Source organism: Lactuca sativa, chromosome 9 (assembly GCF_002870075.4).
Source record: "Lactuca sativa cultivar Salinas chromosome 9, Lsat_Salinas_v11, whole genome shotgun sequence".
NCBI lineage: Eukaryota > Viridiplantae > Streptophyta > Magnoliopsida > Asterales > Asteraceae > Lactuca > Lactuca sativa.
In genome coordinates, this window is record NC_056631.2 from 61,552,468 (window position 1) to 61,566,988 (window position 14,521).

The following is a 14,521-nucleotide window of genomic DNA, read 5'->3' on the forward strand; positions in this document are numbered from 1 at the left end:
ATGAAATTTTATTATATACAAATTAAAGCATAATATAAATTACAAGTGATTTATTCACTCATACACAATTTAGAATAACGACATGTTAATCCAATACATGAAATAAATAGTTTTGGTAATGTGGAAACAACTTAGCTGACTAAATCAAGATTTCGTTTTTCAGTTTTTTCGTTCTCTTCCAAAATACACAGTTCCCTCGGTCATTTCCTCCTCTTCATGATCTTCCTCAAATCCTACTCTTTTAATTTTTCCTTTAAACTTATTATGTATTAGTTATTCTGCATTCCAACTTCTACTTTTTCTAATTTTCTATTTTTTTTTCTTTCTGTATGTTCATTTCTATTCTTTCAAACATATTTGGTTTTTCAACCTCACAAATCACAACATATTTTAAGGTCTAATCTTAATTAAAACCTGACTCTGGACACAAACTCGACACAAAAATAAATGAGCTGACGTGACACGATTTACAAACAGGATGAATTATAGTCAAGCTCTCTCAATTCATTTGTTATTTCAACGCAACATGAGACATGTGTAAATATTATACATAAAATTATAAAAGTATATCGAGTAATATGAATAAAAGGCTAAGTTAGATTCTATATAAGTGTCAAATGCTCAAAAAATAAGATAATTATAGAACATAATCTAAAATGCTTAGTTATTGTGTCCAATGTTTTAAAAGCCGTTTTTTTTCAGTTGTACCGGTTCGATGATTGGTTTCGATTCAACCGTTTCGACCGCCGATTTGACTACCAGTTCAATCGTCGATTCAACTAAGAATTTTTCTAGATCTGGTGGTGGTGTGCGTCGGCCTTCAAGTTATGTAAACTTCGAAAATGTTTAATTTTCTTTTAAGATATGTTGTTTTTTAACAAACTAAGTGAAATTTAACTATACAAATCTAATAAACATGTTCAATGGTTTTTTACCGGTTTCATCACACCGGTTCAATCTAGTTTTTGAAAAAACGGTCTGGTTTTATCCAGTCTAAAAGTTGACATAAAACCAATTGCTATTGAATTGTTCCCGTCATGGTCCAACCGACCAATAATACGGTTTTAAAAACATTAAATTTGTGACATTGTGTGTATTTGCAAGATCCGACAATAGCTTCTTTACGGGTCCAAGCCAAAGGAGTGAGAGGTTCGGGTCGATCCGGGTTGATTTGCCCCAAAACAACGACAAAAGCTTGTGTCTTTTTCCCTTTAGATATCGAAGCATAGAGGAGTGCGAGTGCCTGGCATGGCAGGATAAGCTCGTGCGATTGAAACTTGAAACTGAAGAGCTGAGGAAAACCCACACCCAATTCCTGGCAGTTGCAACTCACATTTTCCTTTCTGTGAGTGTAAGATTATGTGTTCTCTAACTCTAACCCTACCATGTATCCCACCAAAAAGTCTCAATTGTTCCACTATAATCACTCGAAAGACCACTTGTCCATCATATTCAGTTCCAGTTAAATATAGGAGCATCAAAATTCGATTACAACCTTGTAAATGCTCTTCCACATTATCATCGTCATCGACTAAGAAACCCAATTGGGTAAGACGGGAGCGGGATAAAGCCGATGAGGTTTTTGAGGAGGGTGAAAGGGTTTTTTTAGTAGTTAATTTCTACCGGTTTGTGTTCATCAAAGACCCAGAACAGGAGGTCTCCAAACACCTTGCGTTTCTACAGGTTCCCATTCTCTGTTTTCAATTATAAGGAATTTATTTGAATGTTGAAGTTGATTTTGATAAGTGTTTTAGTGAGTGTTCGAATGTGCAATTGAAATGATTAGGTTGTGGTGATGACTGATGACTTATGACTTATGACTTACTTGTAGGGTCGTGACATACATGGTCGGATATACATGAATGAACAAGGAATCAATGCTCAGGTAGGTAAAAACGATTCCTGCATGGCATCTAAATTGGGCCTGAATCATATTTGAAGAATGATATGAACCCTAATTTGGTTAATTTGTGGTGCAGTACAGTGGGCCATCGGAAGATGCTCTTGCATACGTGAATTGGTTAAAAGAAGATGAGAGATTTAATGATATATTAGTTCAGATATCACCTCCTGTTCACAGGCATGCTTTCCCAAGACTCAAACTGCGGTATAAACCTTCTCTTGTACAGGCAAGAAAGCAGTCACACTCCTCTAAGCTGATTTTTTTTACTAGACATGGTTTTTCCTGACGTTAAGTACTTAATACAAAAAGTCAGGAAAATGAATCAAGTCTAGAGGTGGAAATTATTCTTTTTTACTAAATGTTTTTAAATTTGTGTTAATTTTGTTCAGTTGGAAGGAGGGGTATCACATCTTCCTTTAACCGACTCATCTATGCGAGCAACGCCTCTCACACCATCTGAATGGAGGAAGAGACTAGAGGATAGAAATGTCATTTTATTAGATGTCAGAAACGGTACTTTTCTTCTCCCCTCTCCTTATCTGATCTTATTTAACACATTAATTATTTAATTGTTATTGTAGTAATAAGGTTTTGGTATTTAGGTTATGAATGGGATATTGGTCACTTTCGTGGAGCTCAACGACCAAATGTAGACTGTTTCAGGAGCACAACTTTCGGGATATCTGAATCAGAGGTATATAAATATAACTTTCTCCATAGTCAAATATCAGATTTCAAATTATAAAATGTATCTATCAACTCGATGTTTATTCATTTGATACAGGACATTGCTTCAGATCCTTTAGCTAATGTTAATAAAGAAAATACAGAGATATTAATGTATTGCACAGGTGGTATTCGTTGCGACGTATATTCCACTATCCTTAGGTATGTATGTGTATATGTATATATGTATGTATGTCTGAATAATGAGTTGTGCATATGATTTGATAGACAAAGGGGTTACAAAAAGCTGTATACATTGAGAGGAGGAATCTCACATTATCTAGAGTGTGAAGGCTCGGTGGAATGGATTGGAAATTTATTTGTTTTTGACTCTCGCCTCTCTCTACCACCACCTTCAGTAGTTAAACATGATGAAACCAAAGTTCATGATGATGTCGTGTTTGCTAAATGCTACATTTGTAATTCAAAAGTCTCGGAATTGAGACATCGGAATTGTGCAAACCTGGATTGCAATCTGCTATTCCTGTAAGTAACTTTAGTGTGTACCGTAATTTTATATTTTTTTATAATTTGATGTTCATAAAAAAATATTTTTTTTCTTTTCAGGTGTTGTTTGAGTTGCATGGATGAGTTAAGAGGATGCTGTTGTTCGAAATGTACATCTGCTGATAGGATTAGACCTGTGCTTTCAGGTCATGAAAGATACAAAAAATGGCATCACTATCGCGACACATAAAGATTAAAGATCCATTGGCATTGTAGTGGAAGACACAAAGTGTAATATGAACACCTAATAAAATTAATTTTTTGTACATTTCTGAAACAGTTAAACTAAACCACAACAATGTTCTATCAAGGTTATAATAAAGGAACAAAGAAATGAAAAAACTAGTAAGAGCTCCAGACAATGAGTATGTATGATCATGTTTGGATTTCAACATCACCTTCACAGAATTTCCATGATCCATCTTCTTGCTTCTTCAGCAAATAACGGATCGTGTAGGTACTGAAATTAGTCATGATTAATGTTATCGATATAGTTTGTAATGATTGTTAAAGGGCAAATTTGTAACATGCAAAATATCTACCTATAATAATTTGGGTTCTTTTTATGAGATGAGTCCACAAGTTCAGCTGCTTCTTCAACAAGAGCCTCTATTTCTGCCATTTCCTTACCTGTTCCATCTGTCAAAATGTCTGCTTGAAGAATAGTCAACTCCAGCAAAACAAATCTCCAAAAGCAACACCTGTCTTTTGCTGACTCAGCTAAACCCTTCCACTGTGTTCAGATTAATGGAAAGTTGTAAATATCAGAGACCTTGAAAAAGTCAAAGATTTATTATAAGTTTTGAACAAATATTTAAAAGTTTCATATGAACCCTCTGAACATGAGTAAATGACTATTTTACCCTTTTGTTACCATTAAGTTAAAAAGAAACATCCCCAAAGCAAAAACATTACTTACCTGAAGAAGCATCGACCCATCAAGAACATCAACAAGATTATGAAGTTGATGATTAGGCCCAAGAGCTTCAGCTTTAACAGTTTGCCATTGTTTAACAAGACTTTCAGCTTCTTCCACACGCATTGATCTCTTTTTACATGAATTTAAACTCGCACCCATGCTAGAATCTTTTACACCTCCACCTTCGATTCCACCCTTGACTTTTTCCTTTTGCGTTGACCACAATGACATCACCATTTTGGCAATATGATTCCCCTTATCACAAGCAGATCCCCAAAGACCATGAGAAGATTCTGTAAGTGATCCCGTGTTGGGCCCACTGAGGGCCCAACTAGATACCCTCCTGGGCCCACGAAACCGCACACCCATGGTTGCAAATAATAAGCAAAACATTGCTGTGGCAAAGCTCATATACCTAATTGTGTTATTTGGATCCAACCAAATTTCCCAAATATTATCATAGTGTACTCCTAAGTTTCTCTTTAATTGAACAGATGGATAGCTTTCGGGTTTCAAATTGTTTGCTATTAGTGGGCTTTGTAGATTTGATGGAGTCAACTGCTTCACAGTTGACCCAAGACGTGGTGAAGATGAATGATCTTCAATAGTTCTCCAATCAGATGAAAAAGTAGAAGAAAGTGGTCTCTGGTTTAAACTTGGTGATGTTTGTGGTGCTCTTTTTCTATTCTTGTTTTCAGAAACCTTCTTTTCACCAACAAAAAAGCTATCCTGTAGAAATTTGTTTGAAAAATTAGCTTCTTTTAAGACTAAAAACAGATATGTTTTTGAACAAGTATTAACTCACCAAAGATGGAGAACAGTCCCTTGTGTCTGAAAACAAACCAAGTAAAGCATCCTTTACCCATGATTCCTGATCAATCCAGCAACAATTCTTGTGTGAGATTATATCTACATTTATCACATAACCCATGATTTAAAGGCATTTGAAATTTTGTAAAAAATTGCATAAACAAAAGCATACAAGCAACTTCTTGGCATTTGAAGCATCCTTGATGTCCATCCGTGATAACAATGTTCTTGAAGTTGAATTTAAATTTGACTCAACCTGCTGAAGCCTTTCAATAACCGCAGCCTCGTCACCCTGTACAAAATTACGAAAATAGCCCTCAATATGTTGATTAAACACATTCTATACAAGAGAAAATCACCTCTCCTAGTAGAAACAAGCAAAAGGCTTCTTCAAGTTTTAAAGCAATTCCTTCTGATGCCACAAAACACTCAAGAATACTTTTTGCTTTCTTAATCTACAAAATAAAATGAAAAGACTTTAATGAACAGATATGTGAGATGTATTTTTTTTTTAGATATGTGAGCTTAAAATAAATAAAAAATGTACCAGGTTTCCAAAAGGAATATACCATCTCTATTTGCTTGCTTGAAAAACCAAGGGCAATATGGGCCATCATTACAGTATAGAGGCAATTTGCATCAACTACTACTCTTTGATTCTGTGACTCGAGTGACTTCTTGTTCTTTCGTGTATTAGCTAAACTATCCCATGTAAGAAGCTCAACTATTTCTGCAGCCATGAGCTTATTTAAAGCTTGATTCAAGAAGGTTGACCAATCTTCTATTTGGCATTGACTTTCCACATCCAGTCCCTGTCTTAAGAGTTCCCTCAAGGCTGCAATTGCCCCTACTCTCCTCTCAGCATTTTCTTGTGTATGAGGCATGCCTAACAACTCCAATATGCATGCAGGAGCAAGCTCTTCCAAAGATTCTTCAATCTAATGCATATTGTAATTGATATTTCCATTTAGGGTGTTTCTTTATTTGAATAAAAGGAAAGTGAAGTAAAAAGCACCTGAGATAACAATGTCATCTGCTCAAGTGAAGGTTTGCTTTTGAGAAGAGACTGAGCACGAGCTAAAGCTTCAAATCCTTGGGAAATCTTGTTCTTTTCAAAGTTTGCTTTTGCTATAGCACACTTCAAGAAAGCACCTATAAGGCTATAATAAGAAAATGTGAAGGAAAAGACAGGTGGCAAGCTCAAACCTCTTTTTGCCTTTTCTTACCTCTGCAAGAGCCATTGATAAAAGCAAATCATGAACAAAAGGCTTAGAATCAGGGTGTTGTAGTGCTGTTCGCCCAATGTCTAGAGCAAGCTTTTCTTCTCCAACCTAGAAGAAACTTAAATTAGATATATATACTAAATATAAACAAAGAAATTCAAAAAGAACATGAAAAACAATACAACGTAGTTCCAAGAATCATCTACCTCTTGTAAGAGGGAAAGTGCACCAGGCAACCAGGACCATGGAATTTGAAGAGATGACTTTGGTGGAACTTTTTCCCTTACATTACCAGCATAGTCTGCTTCAAAAAGAAGCTTATCACGCACATCCATTAAAAGATTCTGAAAATATGCAAAACAAAGCTATATATCAATGCTTATGTAGTGAGTTTATTGTTATCCTGTAACAAAGGGATCATATTAATGTTACTAGGGATATTAAAATAGATTTAAAGGCACCTGGCGAGAAACAATAGTATCCATGGTGTATCCTTCTTCAATCTCAGCAAGTTTTAGATGCTTCATGGACTTAACAATCTCATCTTTCTCTGATTTATCGGGAATACCAAGAATCTGCAATATGTTCATTGTAAGTAATTCAGATTGATAAGCATCTTAACTTATCATAGGTCACAAATACCCTAGTCTTCAACAAGAGGCAACATAAGTCATCTCATTTGTGGTTGGTAGAAATACTAAAGACTATATATGATGAAGCAGAGAGAGACATATACAAGGATGTACCACTAAGAAATCCCTCATATAACCACTATCAGTCAGATTAGATTAATTAATCCCAGTATTAGACAGTTAAACCCAATAATATATAGTACTAATTACAGCAACAGAGTAATCAATAACATTGGCTGCTTGTTTTGGTCAAATCTAGAGCCAATCTGATATTAAGGATACATTTAACTGTGAGTGGTGAATATGAGAGTACAGTGTCAAGAAATTGACGCCAGTAAGGCACAAATTAATCATGAAACGAGTACAAGGAACCTGGTAGCAAGTGACAGGTATCTCAACAAATGCTGATCGTGTATGATGAACATTGTTGCTATTATCAGCGACACGAACGTCAGCAATTTCGCGACCGCTTACAGACAGCAAAATTCGTCGTTGACGCCTTCTCGACAACGAATCAAACGAAACCCTAGAAGGATAAGAAGAACTGGTAACTTCACCGGAGCTGTATTTACTGAATCTCGTGTGAGTCTTGTTGTTTGGAGAGATGTAGCAGCACAGAAGTAAAATGTGTGATGAATCAACAAATACTGCTGCCATGGAAGAAAACGCCGGTGTCCCTCAAGTAGCAGATAGAAAGAGAGAGTGAGTGAATGAAGGAAAGAACAATGTTACAATGCAATTGAAGCTTGTGGAAAGAATGGGAAAGAAGAAGGGCGAGAGGAAGCCATGGCCCAAAAAGCAGCTAAAGGAACTTCTGGAATTGCAATTTGTACCTTTTCCATTGAGCCTTGGAAATCCCTTTCCCTTTCCCTTTCCCTTTTTTTTCTTTTTTCTTTTTTTTCTTTTTGTTGTTTGGATCATAAATAGCTCTCGAGATTTTTGTAAAATGTTTTAAACATGGAAATGGTAAGGTAATTATAGAACATACGAAAAAAAAAGTTACATAACGTCTGAATTAATGTCATTTACACCGATTTTAATCTAAGAAATTTCTAATTTCATAATTATTCAAGATAATAACAATAATACTCAAACCACATGAGAATGAAATAAAATTGTGACTAAAGAAAACAGAAAGCGACTAATCATACTATCTGTCCGTTTTAACATTATTCAAAGATTATAATTATAATTGTTATCATACCTTGAAGAATTTGATACAAATAAAACTAATTTAGCATGTTAAACTGGACATTGTGTTTTCTTGTGTGCGCCTGAGGTGGAATTAGACATTGTGTTAAACTAGGGACCAAAGCTAACAAGTAATAGTTAGGCTCCGTTTGATACGCATCTTTCCAGGTTTAAACAGATCTTTCTGGCTAAATGGACCGGAAAGACTGTTTGATTTGCACAAAAGAAGGGGTCTTTCCTGGTAAGATATGTCTTTCCCAGAAAACCTCAAAATCATATCTTTCTGGCTGAATGGGCTTGAAAGACAATTATACACCAAACATCGTCTCTTTCTTTCTTTATTGGATTATTAATTTTTTTAAATTTATTTTTTATTGAATTATTACTTTTTTTTCATCATTCAGCACAGTTAATCAGATGTACAATCAAACAACATGGTTTCTTTACCAGTCAGAAAACTTTCTCAGACAGCATTTTACCGGACAGCACTTTCTCAAACAGAAACTATCAAACGGAACCTTAGGATTAGGATATCCAATTGGTTTTAACAAAAAATTAGAGGTATTAATGTATTATCGCGTTGTAATTGATAGATGTTTTTTTTTATAATACTCATTGCAATGTGAAGTTTCCAAAAGTGTATTGGCTTGGGAATTTTTTATATTATTTTAAAATAAGTAAAACGTCATCAAACACAAACACAATCAATGTAAATAATATTTTATATTTTAAAAATATTCACTTATTTGATTAGACTCGAGATAAGTAATTTGAATCACTTTACAATGCCAATTAAGATTATGTTGAGTTTAATCGCTTAATTTGCAAATGTCAACTAATATTTTAAGTCAAATTCAACCACTTGAGGTATAAAATTTGATCGCAAGCGTATAAAACTTGTGATATTTTGAAAAAATATTCGTCAAGTATCTTTTAATTATATTATCGATTATTAAAATTTTATTCACTTATTTCTTTCTTCGTGGGCAAAAAACTAAAGTGGCATTGATATAAAGGTTTGTGAAACACCCATTGTTAAGGTAAATTTTAAAAAACTTTTAAAATCTTTTGATTTTAAATCTCATTTTGAAGGTCAAAAATGCAAAATAATGGTCCCAAATATCATAATCATAGTTTAAAGTTTGAAATAATAAGGTTGTTACAATTTATATCATAGCATAGTTCAAAATACCATACAAACTGGCCTTCAAAATTTTCATTGTCATCTTCTATTCTTATCTCTAGGCCTTCATCTATACAGATGTCAAATTATAGTTAAGCAATGGAATGTCTTATGAAAATACTCGATTGACTAATTTTGAGTAAGTAATGATGACAATCATTATAGTCAATTCAAACCTCCAAAATCAACAGAAAACCAACAAAGTTTTCAAAAAATCAACAATATTAAATCAAGGGTACAAGGGACCCAAATTTATCAGAATGGTTTAATAACCGACAAATCAAATCTCAAGGGTGTAATAACTAATAATCCAAATCAAAGGGGTATATAAACAAGTATCCAATGTCAAGGGGTATATGAACTCATAATCCAAAGTCAAACACCAAAGAATTTCTAAGATGTTAAACAATGGTAAGATTAAATAAGATGATAAGAAGCAACGATTTATAAGTTTCTCAAGATTTATTTTCGTTTTAAGTTTTAATACGTTGTTGTCTCTGATACTATATACTTATTGAGATATTTCATGTCACATTGATATTTCTATCCATTTCGTTTTACACATTTGACAAAACAAACATTTTAATAAAATTACATGTCAATCTAAACGCTATAATTCTATGGAGAACATAGACAACAACAGGTCTTTGTAATGAATAGAATCCATAAAGACTATTATAGTGCACAAATCAATTGAAACATATGCATACAACATTTGATGAAGAATCTTCCCAAGAGCTTCAGTTGACCTTAAATGAAAAGTCAAGCACCCCAGTCTTCATCACTTGAATCCTGAACATACCATTTGATGATGAAATTAGTTGAATCCAAAATTTTCAACAATCAAAATACAAAATACAATTTCTTGCATTTAACCCTATTACTTATACTAAAACTATGTGTAATTACACAATTTGCATTATCACATAAACATGAATCTTGAGGTGATTATTTCATCATATGAATATATAATAAGTGACATTAAGTAAAAATTGTAAAAAGCTGATTAGTAATAAAAAATCTTACCTCGGATGGATCTGATATATCTTCAATTTCATCATCATCAACCTAAAAAAATGAGAATGTTGTCAAACGAAAATCTAGAAATATTTCTGTTAAGTAATTAAGGAAAGATATATAAAGTTTCTCAGCAAACTATGTAAAAATGACACTATATTTTCACAACCTTTTTAAATATATACTTGAACATAAAATATTTATCAATCCAAAATGCTAGAAGAAAAAAACAATTTCTAGCAAGTAATCTTATAAAAGAAATTTAATAAGAATACCTTAGCCTTTTTCTTCCTTGGAGTAGATTTTGTACCTAAAGTGAGATGTATACCAATAAATTAGACTAATATGCTTTACTAGACAATAAAAAAAATAACAATTATATAACATATAGCCATATATGATATAGTAATATACCACTAGCTCTTCTTCCTTTAACTCCTTTTCCCTTTTCTTCCTTTATTGCCATCTGTAAACATCAGAAGTTTAATAAAACAAGTCATTAACACTTAACACATTAATTATTCTAAAAGGGTATATGGTGGAAATAACGATTGAAAATATTTCATGATTTAAAGTATGACCTTTTCCTCTTTTTTCTTGAATAATGTAGAGATAGTGGCTTGAACAAGAGAACCACGATCCTTCACTTTTGTTGCTGAAATACTACTTTCTGTAGCTTCTTCAATCACTTCTGTTTCTTCAGGATCCTTACTGTAGAATATATATATATAGCAAAAGGACTTTCAAATTTCAATCTCCATTTTTGTTAAAACAAAATGTTTTCAGAAAGATACCTGATTGGACTTCCACCAGTTACATTTTCTTCCTCGTTAGAAGATTCAGAGTTGATATCCAAATCAATTGCATCATCTGCAGAAGAAGATTCTGCAAACCTAAAAAAAGATCCTTAGTTATTGGTTATGTGTATATGCTTATAAACACAAAACCTATTAACAATAAATGAAAGAATGCTTACTTATAGTTCTTTCCAGAAGTCCTTGCTGAATGCCTAGTTGGTGTTTTTTGACTCAAATCTTGTAAATCATTTTCACTGTCTGAAAATTCCTCTTCTAGTTTATGTACAGGAGTCTCCTGATGTTTGACTTTGACCTGAGTTACTCTACTTGGAGTTACCCCTTGTATTCTTTCACTTGTTGAACCTGCACCACCTTTAAAATCATACTCTTTTTGCTGCCCCTGTGGAAAATATGGAATGTGTCAAGATTATGTCCAAGAACTGATTTGCAATTGTGGGGAAAAAGTTCAATAATTGTAGTGACCATATTCATATTTTCTGGAAAGCTGAGTTGGGTTTCTTCTGGATTCTCTTCCTTAGTGCCAATCCACCATGCATCAGAAAAAACAATCTGAAGAAGAAAAACATTTCAAGAAGCTTAAAAATTGCAGACCTGTAAATCATGAGAGAATGGTGATAAGAAGTAAACAAACACTAACCATGGTATCAAAGTAATCTTCACACATCACGTTCTTCCCACCTTTAGAGAACTGCAGTGTTAGGTACCTGTTTTTGGGATAAACAATAGTCCCAAACAGCTTCATCCTACCCTACATACAGAAGAGAGAAGATCCAGTCACAGTTAGTTTATGATGAATCAGGCATATGCCCCATGATTAATAATCTTAAACATAACTTTATTTCAGTCACAGTAAAGTAGAATAGACAAGTAAGATAGATCTTGCATTTATTTCCCTTTCTAATGCAATTGAATAGTTGGTTGAAAGGGGCATTTACATTTTTCACATCTATCAAATCCTACCAGACACACGAGGACTCGTAAACTCTCACAACTTTCAACCGGATTGAATTCGTAAGCATAGACGGAAGCAAATCACCAGATGAAGTAAACAAACCTGGGGGAAATCGAGGTAGAGAATAGGGTTTTTGGAGCTGAGATCTTTGAGCTCGCCGAGCTTGCCACCAGAAATCGGAGAAATTAAACCCGGAAATGAGAATAGAAACCGATTCTTCCGGGTAGATTTCCTGAGTACGTCTGCACCGTGGTGTTTGATCACTGTCTTGGAGGGGTTCAGAGCCAGCGACGAAGCTTTCGCCGGAGCTTCAGATAGCAAGTTTTTTGAAATTGCAAGTTTTCTGAGTCGTTTCCGTTCTTCTGCTTCAGGGTTTGTTTGCTCCGCCGCCGACCGGCCACTTTTATCATTACCACCTCTCGCCATCGGGGGAGATTATGGAAGGCGGGAAAAGACTGCTTTCACTACACAGTCTACCCCCACGAGTCCACGACTAAAATCAATTGTAGAATTATCGCATGTTCAGTTATTTGTCAAATTGGATTTGGGTTAATTTCTAATTTTATATTTTCTTTATTTAAACCAAAAATATATATATCGTCGTTTAAAACGATATTTTCCTTTTGTTATCCGGTTGGAAATCCTAGTTTCTAAGGGTTTTTAAAGAGATAAATGATCTGTACTTAACGATTTTTTGTCATACACAATAATTTATGTATTATAGAGTTATACAATATAACACTTTAAAGCATAAATTGTTATGTACGAAAAAAAAATGTTACGTAGAAATGAGTTCCATTTTAAAAATGATTTTTTCCTTTTCTTATTCATTTGTTTGGCAATTGGATGGGATTTTATCGACACTTATCATTTTCTCATGTTTTTTTCAAACTTTCAAAATGAATTGAAATTCTTAATGAGTATAACTTGGGAAAGTAAATTTTATCAAAAATAAATAAATAATTAAAATCTCTTTCAAAAAAATGTTGAATATTACCATACTACTCTCTATTACTATGACAATCACGATCGTCGTCCACCACACCAACCACGACACCATCATCACCACCACCACCACCGTCTTTGCCATCATCATCACCAGTACTATTTTTATAAGTTAAGAAAAAAAACAATAACACAATTATGTCATTTATATTATTGAAATCAAATTAATATGACATATATGCAAATCCAACGGAATATTAAGTTTTATTTGAATTCTATTTTCTACCAACCAAACAAAATATATAATTTTAATTATCTGACAGATTTTAATTCTTTCAGAAACATTATGTGAACTCAACGTCATTTTAATTCTTTTGGTGATCGTGTCCTTTTGAAGGTCTCACCATGGAAAGGCATGATAAGTTTTGAAAAACGTGGAAAACTAAACCCAAGATACATTGAGCCATTCGAGATCCTTGCTAGGATCGGTCCCGTAGCGTACAGACTCCAGTTACCCCAAGAATTTTATGAATGTTACAAGTTGGTATCAGAGTCTTGGTTTGAGTGGATTGGATGAACACTCGTGTGAATCCAATCTCAAACTAAGGAAAAAGATTTTTAAAGTGATTTTCAAATGGTTTTCAAAATAATCAAGGATGATATGATGTGTACGATCAATCGGAACCAGTAAATAGACCCCAAAATACCTATTATTATTTGATATTATGATATGTTAGAATAGCATGCTAGCGATAGGCTAGGATCTTCATGATGTTTTCATGATAGAACTGTCTGATTATATGATACCTGATAGCCTAGGGTCCATCTCTAATGGAATTGACATCATTATTGTAGTTGCTTAGTGTATGTATCATGGTCATACATAACTAAGATCTTATAGCCTCATAATGTTTGATTTGGCGTTATTTCCTGTTCTTATTAGATGAAGGTCTTAGGGTAGGATGTGAGGATTGAGAGTTTGGTGGAAGATTCATGGATGAGTAGTGTGGGGTCAGCTGACAAGTTTTGATATATATATATATATATATATATATATATATATATATATATATATATATATATATATATATATCCTCTAGGATGTGAGGATTGAGAGTTTGGGTATGCTAAAAGTATTGTTAGGGTTGTTGTGATGATCCTCTGGGACAACTATGGGTAGACATGGAAGGTAGTATGAGCTCGTACTATTGAAAGCACAGGACCCGTATGCATAACAGAGAAGTCACAACCCCTAAGGCCTGTTGGGAGTTGGTTCCCCTGTTATGTTATGCGTATTATTTGATACATCCTTGGTGTATTTTCAATATGGTGACTACGAGGCGAGTTGAGATTGGATCCGGATCGGGATCAGGAGCCGGCAGGCAGATTGGGGCAGATGAGTTGGATGCCCGGATTAGGGAGATTCTTCAGGACAAGGTTGTAGCCATTGTCCGGGATCAGCAATCGGAGTTGTTTGGTTCTATTATGATCGCGATGATGGAGTTCTTTGATGACAAATACGCAACCATTGTTGAGACTACTGTTGTTACTGCCTCCGCAGCCGTAGCATCTGCTGGTGTAGGACCGGGTCGGTTTTTTCAGTATCGGGACTTCGACAATACGAAGCCCCTAACTTTCGATGGCGTTCAGGACCCGATCATTGTCATGAGGTGGATATCTGATGTGGAGGGATGT

At 34.2% G+C, this 14,521-nt stretch overlaps 3 protein-coding genes across 4 annotated transcripts; 1 reads left to right on the forward strand and 2 right to left on the reverse strand.

Moving 5' to 3' along the window:
- The first annotated feature begins 1,200 nt into the window (after window positions 1-1,200).
- Window positions 1,201-3,481, forward strand: LOC111903025 (rhodanese-like domain-containing protein 8, chloroplastic). Of its 2 annotated transcripts, none has more exons than XM_023898821.3 (8): window positions 1,201-1,683; window positions 1,832-1,885; window positions 1,980-2,129; window positions 2,293-2,416; window positions 2,506-2,597; window positions 2,688-2,791; window positions 2,858-3,115; window positions 3,197-3,481. In XM_023898821.3, the coding sequence occupies exons 1-8, from the start codon at window positions 1,360-1,362 to the stop codon at window positions 3,324-3,326; spliced, it is 1,236 nt and encodes a 411-aa protein (XP_023754589.1). In that variant the 5' UTR covers window positions 1,201-1,359; the 3' UTR covers window positions 3,327-3,481. The 2 variants fall into 2 exon arrangements, with proteins under 2 accessions (XP_023754589.1, XP_023754590.1); XM_023898822.2 differs by having other exon boundaries at window positions 1,543-1,683; window positions 1,985-2,129.
- LOC111903023 (plastid division protein CDP1, chloroplastic) lies at window positions 3,369-7,603 on the reverse strand. The gene is made up of 12 exons (XM_023898818.3): window positions 7,093-7,603; window positions 6,550-6,663; window positions 6,295-6,432; window positions 6,092-6,196; window positions 5,881-6,003; window positions 5,435-5,803; window positions 5,225-5,320; window positions 5,038-5,157; window positions 4,861-4,926; window positions 4,056-4,784; window positions 3,679-3,869; window positions 3,369-3,596 (listed from the first exon to the last, which is right to left on the reverse strand). The coding sequence occupies exons 1-12, from the start codon at window positions 7,375-7,377 to the stop codon at window positions 3,512-3,514; spliced, it is 2,421 nt and encodes an 806-aa protein (XP_023754586.1). The 5' UTR covers window positions 7,378-7,603; the 3' UTR covers window positions 3,369-3,511.
- A 2,002-nt stretch (window positions 7,604-9,605) lies between these two features.
- On the reverse strand, window positions 9,606-12,391 carry LOC111903022 (DNA-binding protein RHL1). The gene is made up of 10 exons (XM_023898817.3): window positions 11,984-12,391; window positions 11,567-11,677; window positions 11,392-11,478; window positions 11,088-11,308; window positions 10,906-11,004; window positions 10,693-10,822; window positions 10,526-10,577; window positions 10,387-10,421; window positions 10,121-10,162; window positions 9,606-9,886 (listed from the first exon to the last, which is right to left on the reverse strand). The coding sequence occupies exons 1-10, from the start codon at window positions 12,305-12,307 to the stop codon at window positions 9,857-9,859; spliced, it is 1,131 nt and encodes a 376-aa protein (XP_023754585.1). The 5' UTR covers window positions 12,308-12,391; the 3' UTR covers window positions 9,606-9,856.
- Between the last annotated feature and the right edge of the window lie 2,130 nt (window positions 12,392-14,521).

Coding starts and splice junctions, on each gene's coding strand:
- LOC111903025 (XM_023898821.3), top strand. CDS start 1,360: ATGTGTTCTCTAACTCTAACCCTACCATGTATCCCACCAAAAAGTCTC. Junction 1,684..1,831: donor AACACCTTGCGTTTCTACAG/GTTCCCATTCTC, acceptor ACTTACTTGTAG/GGTCGTGACATACATGGTCG. Junction 1,886..1,979: donor AACAAGGAATCAATGCTCAG/GTAGGTAAAAAC, acceptor TTTGTGGTGCAG/TACAGTGGGCCATCGGAAGA.
- LOC111903023 (XM_023898818.3), bottom strand. CDS start 7,377: ATGGCAGCAGTATTTGTTGATTCATCACACATTTTACTTCTGTGCTGC. Junction 6,664..7,092: donor TACCTGTCACTTGCTACCAG/GTTCCTTGTACT, acceptor AACATATTGCAG/ATTCTTGGTATTCCCGATAA. Junction 5,804..5,880: donor AGATGACATTGTTATCTCAG/GTGCTTTTTACT, acceptor AATATGCATTAG/ATTGAAGAATCTTTGGAAGA.
- LOC111903022 (XM_023898817.3), bottom strand. CDS start 12,307: ATGGCGAGAGGTGGTAATGATAAAAGTGGCCGGTCGGCGGCGGAGCAA. Junction 11,005..11,087: donor ACTTCTGGAAAGAACTATAA/GTAAGCATTCTT, acceptor ATCTTTTTTTAG/GTTTGCAGAATCTTCTTCTG. Junction 10,163..10,386: donor CAAGGAAGAAAAAGGCTAAG/GTATTCTTATTA, acceptor TCATTTTTTTAG/GTTGATGATGATGAAATTGA.